Source organism: Camponotus vicinus, unplaced genomic scaffold, assembly GCF_025532165.1.
Source record: "Camponotus vicinus isolate PSW18456_S1 unplaced genomic scaffold, iyCamVici1.0 SCAF_4, whole genome shotgun sequence".
Classification (NCBI taxonomy): domain Eukaryota; kingdom Metazoa; phylum Arthropoda; class Insecta; order Hymenoptera; family Formicidae; genus Camponotus; species Camponotus vicinus.
In genome coordinates this window covers 9,999,380-10,011,785 of record NW_028141976.1, presented here as the reverse complement: position 1 = coordinate 10,011,785, position 12,406 = coordinate 9,999,380, and the positions used below count along the sequence as shown (strand labels likewise).

Sequence of the window (12,406 nt, the reverse complement as noted above, 5' to 3'; positions counted from 1 at the left end):
ATTTAAAAGAAATGAAAATAACTTTAAAATAAATTCATGATTTTTTTATTCAAGATCATTATCATATTATGTCCCCCTCGGAATCACAAAACTTTTGTACGGAATATTGTTTGATGGAAGTCTTCATTTTTGAGAAACTGCATCATTTAAAATAGGCCATTCTGTATAAAAAATTTTGCTAGTGAATTTGCAATTGAAATAGAATTGGTCAATTTAGAATCAAGTTTAATTCACAATTAAGTACATTTTTCATCTTTATTTATCTACAAAGCGGCAATAAATCCGTCAAACCATCCGTCAAATCCAACCATATCTTAATTGCTATGTAATTCAATTAGTTGTTTGGAGTTATTAATACTGTTCCGTTCTTTGCTATATCTTAGTCGCTCAACTAGAAAGAAATATTCTTATGCGATGTCTGATTTTCTTATGTGATTTCTAAAGCTAAGTAATTTCATTTCATCATAATTTATAATTAGGGAAAAAATATCACATCTCTCATTTATTTAAAACATTCTTTATTTATTATAATCAAGATATAATCGAAATAAATTTTATCTAATAAAATTAAGGATTAAATTAATAATCTTTTGGATAATATTATTTAGCACGAACATTTAAAAACTGATATTTTGTAGCTGCAACACCATACGGTTTTTTGCTGAAACTTAAAATTTCAATAATAACTTTGCTGCCTAATCGATTCTGGCGCATCGAGTTGCATCCAAGCATCCCAAATCCAATGACATATTAAAATCTATAGTACAATTTTTCTCCTTAGAAATATAATATAAGCGTAAAAAAAGTAATTAAATAATATATAATATGTAATGATCTATTAAATTCCTTGTATTATACCTTTTCGCGAACTACCTTTGATCAAATTAAACAAATAAGCTATAGATTTTCCTGAGAAAGTTTTGAAAGTTTCGGTCTAACAATTTTTTTCTTTTAAACCAAAGTACTAAGAATTCAACTATCCATTTTTCGGATTTTAATTGCAATAAAGCGGGCCTACACAGTGTATATGGTCAGTCGAATATATTTTATTTTCGTATTTTTCATAGTTCAGTTGAATTAGAACGCGCTCCACATATTCGTAATTCAAGGTTACGGTTGTATATCTCGACATGATCTCAATTCACTAGTCTTCGTAGGCAACCCGACATACCTCTTTGCAAAACTGACGATCATCCACTTCCACTGAACAAATTTTAATTTTTTAAATATATATCATATAATAATTTCTATCATGTTAGAAGAAGAGAAAAAATACTCTCTAAAGAGATAGTAATATAAAATAATATTTAATTAATTAGATTACAAAATAATAAAATAAGTTTACAGATACTGTGTAAATATTTATGATTATATACATAAGATTAATATAATATAAAACTCGCACATAATATCGCGTTACAAAACATTATTAAAACTATATATATTACACGAAATGTATTTATTTACGTACAAAGCGATACATTGAAATAAATAGAGTGATTCATGTTAAATATGGAGATAATATATGTCTTCTCTAAATCTTTAAAACTTATTTTATTTTACATTTAAGTCCGATACGATAATATTTCTTATTCTTTCATTTATATCTGGTTCGTTAATGTCGCTTATACGAAGATACGAAGTTTGTTGTAACATATCGTATTCGATGTCCTGTTGCGGTGTGTTTGCGTTATAATTTGCTTCGTTTTCATCGCTGATATCTAAATTATTCAGTTTACGCATCACGTCGGGTCTGATATACATGGAAACTTCAGATATATTTTCTTGTATTGGGTTTCTATAATTACGGTCGTAAATCGATAGGGTTGACATGCCTTTAATATATTCCATGTCAATATCTGGATCCGCAGAAATTCTTAATGCGTTGATATTAATCGTACCGATGGCTTCCAAAGTAGCATCCATTTTATGCTGTTCCCATCTCCATCGTAATTCTTTTTTAATTTCACAACCCAACTGAAGCATTTTTTTTCTCCTCGAAAGGCGTTTAATTTTTACAAACGGCCTTGGTATTCTCTTTATTTTTCCCATTATACATCAAACAATTTTCTACCCATCAAGCGATTATATCAGATTATATCTCTTTCCCAAATATCAATTATAAAATCTTACATTTCTTAGTATTTAATTCAAAATATGTCCTGGAAATACAAATATCATGTTATTCGATTAATTGTACGGCATGTGCATCTAACTCGATTATTCAGATTATAATTATCCCGTCTGTTATTAATGAATAATTAAATATAAATTTTTAAATTCAATTTTTATTACATTTAAATTTAAAATATAATAATTTATATAGATTGTTAGGTATCTTTAGAATCGATCACTTGAGTCATCACTTAAGTCATCAATTAATTTTTGCAAAAAATTGCATTCAGAATTCAAATTATATCTCGAATGAGAGAGAATCGACAATTCGATATATCTCGAATGAATCAGACAAAATGCGTAGAATCATAATTATCGTTCTACTATCGCCACCTATGGTGACTGAAAGTATTATAGCCTAGTATAACCTACTCCATCAGTACACAATATCATAATGTTTACATATCTATTAAAATGTTCGTCTTTGAAGATGCTGTGTTCAGAATATCGTACATTGAATCTTATTCAAATGTCTGGATATTACAATAGTTGTAATATTTTTATTTTTCACCATGTTATGGAACAAAATCGCGCAACACTTGTTACGATCTACTGCAGCCATTGAGGTTGACTGCTAACTGTTGGAAGTAGTATATCCTGCCATCTAGCCGTACTTTGTCAACCATGATATAAATTCAATAGTTATCAACTATCATTTTCCTGTAATATATATATTTAATTTTCGTATCGATTTAAAATAAGATTATATATATATATATATATATATATATATATATATCATAGATTTCAAAATTATGTTTTTATGTTAATTGTTTAAGTATTATATATATTATACGTTTACTTGGACTTGTAAAACTATATAAATTATTATAAATTATTATAAATTAAATATCAGAATACAAAAAAACAATTATGTTATAAAATAATATTATATTATAAAATAACAATAGTATAATATAATATTAAAATATATATAATATAATATGATAAAATATATTTTTATTTTTTTTTATATGAAATCTAGTTCATTGAATTCTTTATTGATTTTTCGTGGCACTATGAAATATTAAATTATGTTATATTTAAACTAGAATAAATGAAACATCTTTTTTCGATAAATTTCATATTACTTACTTATTATTAACATAAATGATATGTTAAATATTTTACATTGTTTACGTATACATCGATTTTTATAATTTAGGGGAAAATAATGATTGTCCAACCGTGATTTAAAAACACATTATTATAAATTATTAGCGAATATCGATAATATTTGCTTTGAATAAATTGTAAAAAAATCAAAATCAATCAAAAATTTTATAAAAATAACTGTAAGAAAAAATTTCACTAAGAAATGATGAGGAGTACATTAGACTAATCAAATGAAAATTAATCTGAGAATTATTTCTATAATTTTACTATTAAAAATATTTCCAAGAATATTTTTCTCTTGCTAATTTTTGTTCTAATATTAGTTGATGAAAAATATTGTATCATATTGAATATTTAAATATTAAAAAGGAAAAAATACTAGTTATTATTATAAGAGAGAGTACATAGGAAATTTTATATAAAAATTTTTCAGTATATATAATTAACATCGTGAATCGTCGAATTGTGTGTTTATTGATTATCTTGAATTATTAGGGAAAGAGAGAGAAGCAGATATGACGTTTTTACAATAGTTTTTACTTATGTAGAACCTGAGATGTGAATTTCACGACAACCACAACATAATTCGAGTATATTCATTTTAGATGACCGCAATTATGCTCGGTCTCGCTTCCCGACAATGTGAAAGTTAACAGACATCTAACAGACGTCCTAATCCTTCAGATCCTCTTTTATAGACATCTCAGACGTTCTGAAGATTTCTTTTAGACATTTGCATCGTCTGAATTAAAGTATTTTAAAATCAATAATATTTCGAAAGGAAAGTAAATCTAAAACAACTGAAATCGAAACCGTTATTATAAAATTCTGATGACTTCAAATTTCGAAACATAAAAAGAACGATCACTATATAATTATGAAATTATGTTCCTACATCGAAAATTATGTTCCAACATCGAAAATTGAACTCATCATAATTTAAAATCCTTCGTAATCATCCTTTTCTAATCCCTCGATATAGTAGTTTTCGCTAATTTTTCATGTATTCTTCAAATATTCAAAGCAATGAAATACAATTATAGTTAACAAGCTACTTTATTTAAACATTTATAAAAAATTCTAGAAAATAATTATCTTCGATAATATTCTTTAAGTCATAAAAATTTATTATCATGTTCGAAATATTTAAGAATATAATCTATGTGTTAAAATTAATCCGTATATACTGCATTTAATCTATCAATCTAAAAATGTTAAATAAAGCATTATGAGGTGTTGTAAAAATAGACAATCTCTTGTGGATATATAAAACAGATAAAAATAAGTCCTAAGTTTCTACAAAATTTTTTTCTATAACGCATCTCTACTAAAATATTTGTCTTTAAAGTTAAAATTTAAGGGAAAGTCATATCGAGAATTTTTTTTATTAATTTTGACCAAATCTGTTTCAATAAGTTTGAATACAATTAATGTAATTTGGTATCATTCAAAATCATTGCTCTATTATCTGAATAAAGGTTTACTTTCTATCTGTCAAATGTGTTTTTCTTCAAAACAATTAATTTTGACGAAATAAAACAAAAACACCCTTTTTCTAAAAAAAGATGTAGAAAAAAATGTGAAAACATATTTAAAAAACATATAAAAGAAACCTACCGATATATCAAAGTTTTGTAAATTAGAAGGCTTGTAGATAATCCGTCCCTGACTCTCCGACGTGGTATCAAGAAATTTAACATGCTATATTTAACACACTATATTTTCAAGACAACTTTACTTAACACAAAAATAATTATTACAAATTATTAAAATCTACTAGAGCGATGTAAAAATTATTTGAACCAAAAATGCTTCTCAAAAATTATAACTTTAACGACAAATATCTCGGTGGAGATGCATCGTAGCAAAAAATGTTATAGGAACTTATGTGATTATTTCCACCTGCTGTACACATGCCCACCTTTGAGAGATCGCCCACCTTTACCGAAACACTCTGTACATGTAACAATAGAGGAAGCGTTTCCGCATCGGACGGAAGAATCTGCGCACGTGCACCGAGCGCGACCGACCTGACCTGACTGGAAGCAAAGGGATGATCAATAACTTCCAGGATATATAAGGCTCCGTTCCGGTAGCGTGTAGCATCTCTTTGAGTTCACGTGATCGGTTTATCGTGCAAGCAACGGACCTCTTGGCCCACGATCGCGTTGTCGGCCGACTGCGTTTCAAATTGGTCTGTACGTCAGATAGCACCGGAGAGGTATTACACATCCACTGGGTATACATATATATAAGTGCTTAGCGTGTAAGATACGCACGCCGATAAATTACACGAGATTTATCGGTCAATAGTAATGTAAGGTCTCCTCATCTCTTTTCCATTGCGAACGATCTCGGCGATTTAAAAAAGAAAAAAATCGAGCAGGCACGACGATATTTTTACCAAAGTGACGGTATTTCGCGGTAACAGTGAAAATAAAGTAAGCTTCAATTTTCCATCGACGAATCATTAACATTGAGAAGCACGTGCACGATGTCTGTCACGAGAAGTACGGTAAATATGATTGATTCTCCGCGTCTACGGGCTTATAAATTTAAATTTATTCCTAAAGCCGCGTTTATGTAATCAATTACAAGACTAAGATCTTACTGGCTCGCGTTATTTTGCGCGTATACCTCGTGTCAAGCGCTCCGTGAAATATTGCGAGATACTCTTTGATTGGCTCGCATTATAAAGTTTTCCATGACAGCGATCAATAAGGGTTAATTACGTTGTATGATATAATAATGTGAATCTACAATTGTCTACTAAGAGCTTATCGCGATGTAAATTCCGATGCCTTGCCGATATCGTTCGCAAACGGTTAGACGTTGAACTGTATCAGAAATATGAACATTCTTACGAGGCTTTGCGCACATCTCCACGAGCAAATGATTGACAATAAATAATTAACAAATAATTAATAATTACGACGTATAGTGTCCTTCTGTTTTCGCAAATCGTTTTGTCAAATTTTCCCATTTATTTTCCACACGTCCGCTAAACATGCGTGTGGCATGGTGTAGGCCTCCTGGGGATTCCCGCCATGTAAAAAAATGGGAACGCGTCCGGGCACGGTACCTCCTGGGTGACGAGGAAAGCCGTGCCGCTCTTTGTGTTCCTGATAATTGCCAGGATCCTCATTCATAAGAAAATCCGTGCTTTATTCTCTCCCATTCGCGATTTCTCAGCCGCTCGCGTCGCTCGCTGTGCAACTTATGCGCGACGACGAGCCGAGAAAGTCAGCACGATTTTATGAGCGAGGTCTTAATTTGGTTCGCGAACGAATTCTCCTCCCGCATTAACCCGCCGGTATTGTTTCGTAATACCTTAGCGAGGAATGCTACGCGAGTAGCGTTCCACTAATTTGGGCGCGGCTCCGCGCTAATCGACTGTAAATAAGGCTCTAAACAACCGTTTCCACGAAATAATTACGTTACTCGCATCATGAGTGCACTCGCGTTTACGTTATCGTAATTTCCGATCGTCGTCATTAATGTGCATATATATAATTTGTATTTTTTTTTTTTTTTTTTTTTTATTAATTAAGATCGTATCCACGCTTCATATCGTTTTTTCCCGCAAATACCGCGCCGAGGTATATAACGTAACGGGGCACGCCGGTAAATCGAGTTTCGCCCGACTCGGTATATACGACAGAAAATCTCACTTTAATGAGTGAAACCTGTATCTATTAAGGCTTAACGCCCGTCCGTTCGACCTGTTACCATGGCGAGGCTGACGCGATTAAATTCACCGGGAGAGAAGCGTTTTATCGTTATTGTGCGCGCAAGTATTTGCAATGTACCATTGTTCGCGGAAGGAATGCAATCAGACGCGGAGGCGGTTATCTCGACACGCGACGATTGAAGAAAAAAAAAAAAAGCAATACCGAGAGCATCTTCTCGCGCCTACTTACCCACTTATATCGCCATTCTCTATAGGGTTGCACAAGATTCAAGACCGAGACAATATTCGTAGAGATGTTGTATTGGTGTTGAAGATTTTTCAAAACTTAAATCTTAGCTCGGGCTCTTGAGTAAATCTTTATAGCAACAATCTCGTCTTGTATCGTCTTATTTCGAGATTTTTACAATTTAACAATTTTTTTATTCAATACTGAACTGATTGTTTTAAATAATATATATTTAATAATATATAAATAATATATTATAATAATATATATTATATATTGAATAATTAATAATTATTATATAATTAATAATATATTATAGTATATTTAATAATATATTTAACATAATCTTTATAATATAATTTAAGATAATTATTTATTACTATGTGTCATTTATTTACTTCCTAAAACACAGGATATATATATTGCATTCTGACATCATTATATGCAACTGTCTTCGAGTTTATTAATAATTTTTATCTAATATTGAATGATTATTTAAAATAATATTTAACATAATCCTTATAATATAACTTAAGATAATTATTATTATTTATATATGTCAAATATTTTTATTTATTAAATGAAATATTAAATAAATATTAAATAAAATTTTTTAAGATCATATATAATATCGTGATCTTTTTCTCATCAAATTGACATAAAATATGCATACTTTAGTTTTTTTAATAAATTAATAATCTTGACATCAATATTCTTGACAATCTCACTTTTGATACTGTCATAACTAATTAAAAATCTTGCCTCGAATTACGAGACAATATCAAGACTGATCTTGATGTCTCGTGCAATCCTAGTTCTCTCTCTTTTACAGCCCCCATTCTTCGAAAAAATATCCTTTGCCTATCCTGTGGACCTCTAAAAGATGCACCGTCATCGCGCCGTCCCATATCGTTAGCCTGTTTTTCGTCGCTATAATAATCTCCCCTTCGCTCTCGCTACTCATGATGATTGCGAAGAAATTATATTCGCGCGATGTGGCGGCCTCGAATGAAAATGACAACGAGAAGGACGGGACGAGTTCGATAATCCTGATTGAAGATATCGACGATGCAGTCGAGCGAATAAAGTCAGAATCGCTAAAGAAGGGTCTCCGTTTTCCATTTTTTTCTTCTCATACGAACGAGTATTATAAATGCTAATATATGCACGTTTGTTTTTTTCTACTCGTTTCTTTGCAAAATATACATGCGACTTTAGGCTACAACTCGCGACATAAGATTCGGGGAGCGGAATTTTATTTTAACGTGTCGCGTATAATGCAAGAAACATATAAAATTATAATAGATTCATCTTGAATTTTATATCGCAAATTCTACAGATTATTATCGTTTAAAGCAGGTTTTGTGTGTCATGCACGATGCACACACGCAAATTTCAATTTAATTTTCCTTTATGTAATTATACCCATTTGCGTGTGCTAAGAGCATGATATGTGATATTCAGCTTCTCAGAAGCTAACATCTGCGAAGCTGATAGAGAGATTCTATGAATGCAACTTCGAGAACGCGATCTATTATTAGCAGATGTATTAGACATATGCCTCTCTATTTCCTTCGAGTTGATACAAACGACAAGCAATATAAACACCCACGTAACAGGATGCATTAACCTACTCAGACGGCGCATTATATATTACCAATCGATTCTCGAGTAAAGGGTACTCTAAAGCTGTCGCTATTCCTTTCATCTGCGGATGCTGCAGTTGCTTCTAAATGTTATAGTATTCACAACGAGTTCTGATTACATTTTAGCTCATAATCAACGTCATCTGAATTGCCTCTACAAATTCTTTAGCTATTATAAATTTTCTCAATGGAAATCGCTTTGAAGTTGAATTTAGGTTTGTTAAACGAATCGACACGTGCTGGCAACGATTTGTGTCAGACAATTGAAATTCCCCTCTTTCTCTCTCTTCTCCGGTATATTTCTATTATCTGTGTGAAATTGTGCGGTTTCTATTAAATTGAGAAAGTCAAATACGAGGCATTCGTTTCCCGCCTTGAAACCACAATAATAGAAAAGCTGATAATCGTATCGCGCTGTCATATCGTACAAAATCGATTTTTCAAAAGAAAGTTTAGTTTGCGATTTAATTATATCCTTGAAAACAATATTATGACGTAGATTTTAGTGACATATATGATGTGATTTTTGCCTTCTATAAATAATTAAAATCAAAAGAAGAAAAGTAAAAATCGAAAGAAATAAAAAAAGCTGATAATCGTATCACGCTGTCATATCGTACAAAATTGATTTTCCAAAAGAAAGTTAAATTTGCGATTTAATTATATCCTTGAAAACAATATTATGACGTAGATTTTAGTGACATATATGATGTGATTTTTGCCTCCTATAAATGATTAAAATCAAAAGAAGAAAAGTAAAAATCGAAAGAAATAAAAAAAGCTGATAATCATATCACGCTGTCATATCGTACAAAATTGATTTTCCAAAAGAAAGTTTAGTTTGCGATTTAATTATATCCTTAAAAACAATATTATGACGTAGATCTTAATGACACATCATATATGGTGCGTTTTCTGTCTCTTATGAATGGTTAAAATCAAAAGAAAGATATAAAAATCGAAAGAAATAAATCCTATAAGTTTCGTTAAGACGCGTAATGTTAATGACAGAAAAATAAACGAAAGTTCGCGGACTCGCGCCAATATTGGAACGTAGAGAGAAAATAAATATGCTCGTCTTCGCAATACGTTCATCAGGTACGAGACGTGCAACGAATGCCTCGCCTCCGTCTCAAGTGCGTGCACAACTTTCACCACTATAACCATTGTCGCTGTCATCATATGCTCACACGCATCCCATATATTATATACCCACACATAGGTAAAATAATATATATTCCCACACATGTAATATATTAAAAAATCCATTCTCTTTTAGAAGAAGATGAACGTTTGGAAAAACATAAAAACAAATTTGAGGTATTCTTTTTCTCACTACTTTTTTAAATAATATTTCTTAAATTATATTATTAATTATTACTACTTTTCTAAATAATATTTTTTAAATTATAATATTTAAAATAATATATAAAAATAATATTATTTTATATTTTTTTTGTTAATAAAAATAAACTATAAAGTTCTAAAATTCTATTTTTAATTAATCTATCTTCAAATTCGTAATTTTAATAATTAGTGAGAATTTTGCGATAAATTACATCAAACATCATGATTCTGATAATTTTCAGTAAGCAAAAATTTTTAATATCCATCTAACGAAAATTATTCGAATTATGTTAGTATCATTTTAAATTTTCGCAAAAATCTCATTAATCTATTAAAAAATTGCTTTCGAGAAAAATAAATTAAAAACATAAAAATTTTAATTTTTGTTATTATAGTATATTATATTAAAAAAGCATTGTAGTGTTTTCTATTTAGATTTCTACACACGGCAGCTTTCATCTTATCAACGATAATTTATCCTTAGTTCGCGGTCTATGCAGTCTATGATTAATTTATTATTAGGCTGCACGTTAAAATATATATTTGCCAAGTATTCTTAAATACATACATGTATTTAAACCCACACGTATTTTTCTTTCTCTTTTATATGTAGATGTTATTCGAGTCATTAATATTAATTTAATCAATATTTAACAGCTACAACGTGTTGAATTTTCTCAACATATGCGACCGCACGAAAATCATATTATAACTGCGTTAACCTAAATGTCTGTATGCCGAAACGACTACTACACCAAGATGCTGGTAAAGTGGGTAATATTAATTAGGATAAGTTCGCCGTTTGTTGAATTATATGATTCCTATAATTGCCTCTTCTTCCGAAGAGAAGCGTAGTTGAATTAATTAAATTACCTTCAAATTAAAGTTTAGAGAGCACTTTTAAAAGTAATTCCTCACATTACACAAACATGTGTGTGTGTGTGTGTGTGTGTGTGTGTGTGTGTGTGTATTAAATACAAATTATAAATTATCGCATCTTTAAATTAAATTAATTAACTAAAACATCGTGCTTTATGATTATAAAAAATTTCCTGTCTTTCTATTCAAATATGCGCATGTGTATATACATATGATATAATATTTTTTTAAATTTTAAATTGTATCTCAAAAGTTCTATAATTTTATACATTTAATTACGCAAAAAATTAAATTTTTTAAATATTAACTGTATCGAAATTGTTCTGTGTAATTAATTTTTTTTTCTTCATTTAACATTTAAACAAATATATTTAATAAAAAAATAATTTTTAGAGAAAAAGTATTTTCTAAATATAAATTTTTATAAAATATAAAAATTAGAAATTTATAATTTTTATATAAATAAATTAATAAAACTATAAATCTTAAACACAATGTTAAAATAATGCATATATGTACTTTTATAAAAATATTAATTATTATATATATTTTATTATTTATTAATTATATTATATATCTTATTATATAATTGTTATATATTTTATTATAAACTATAAATTTTGAGAAATAAAAAATTAAGAATATTTAACATATGCATTAGATATGACTGGTTTATTTACACTCGCAGAGATAAATATTATAATTAACTTTACAGATAAAATACAAATAATAAATTAAATAAATTATAAATTACTCACAAATTTTTCGCTCTCGATGTCTTCTTGAGAACGTCTTCCATGCTTTCCTCTCTTCTGGTTATTTGCTACTCTTTCATGGCACTCATGTAACATTCACTCGCGAAAACATGTTTAATTGCTCACACATTAATCAGTAAAATACGATGATTGCGACACTTTGCACGACATTTCCGACATAAATCTCATACATTTAACGCGCACTTCATTTTATTTTATATTAACGAGAGAAAATCATAGTTATATAGAAGCTATGTGTTTAATTATTAGAAAACGGAGCAATCAAATTTACATAAAGTTGTTAGTAATTGAATATATCCTTTCGTTTGGGAATATGAATTGTACTGAATTTCATTTTACGATGCTATACATGTATATCGCGATTTATAATTAATTATTACACTCGAATCACATAATGCGATACTTCAGTAAAAATACCAATATCATATTTATGAATAAAACGCGAATAAGAAATTAATCGATTTTAAGTCGAGCAATTCTGCGACTCATTTTATTAATAAATACAGTTCTCGTTAATTTTATTTAGTTAATGAATATACATATCACGCGA

The 12,406-nt window shown here is 29.3% G+C and overlaps 1 protein-coding gene across 1 annotated transcript; it reads right to left on the bottom strand.

Moving 5' to 3' along the window:
• Window positions 1-602: 602 nt before the first annotated feature.
• LOC145971156 (uncharacterized) lies at window positions 603-12,155 on the bottom strand. The gene is made up of 3 exons (XM_083098518.1): window positions 11,839-12,155; window positions 2,578-2,835; window positions 603-2,162 (listed from the first exon to the last, which is right to left on the bottom strand). The coding sequence occupies exon 3, from the start codon at window positions 2,050-2,052 to the stop codon at window positions 1,555-1,557; it is 498 nt and encodes a 165-aa protein (XP_082954644.1). The 5' UTR covers window positions 2,053-2,162; window positions 2,578-2,835; window positions 11,839-12,155; the 3' UTR covers window positions 603-1,554.
• Between the last annotated feature and the right edge of the window lie 251 nt (window positions 12,156-12,406).

Excerpts from the sequence above, each read along its gene's own strand:
- LOC145971156 (XM_083098518.1), bottom strand. The coding sequence starts at position 2,052 with ATGGGAAAAATAAAGAGAATACCAAGGCCGTTTGTAAAAATTAAACGC.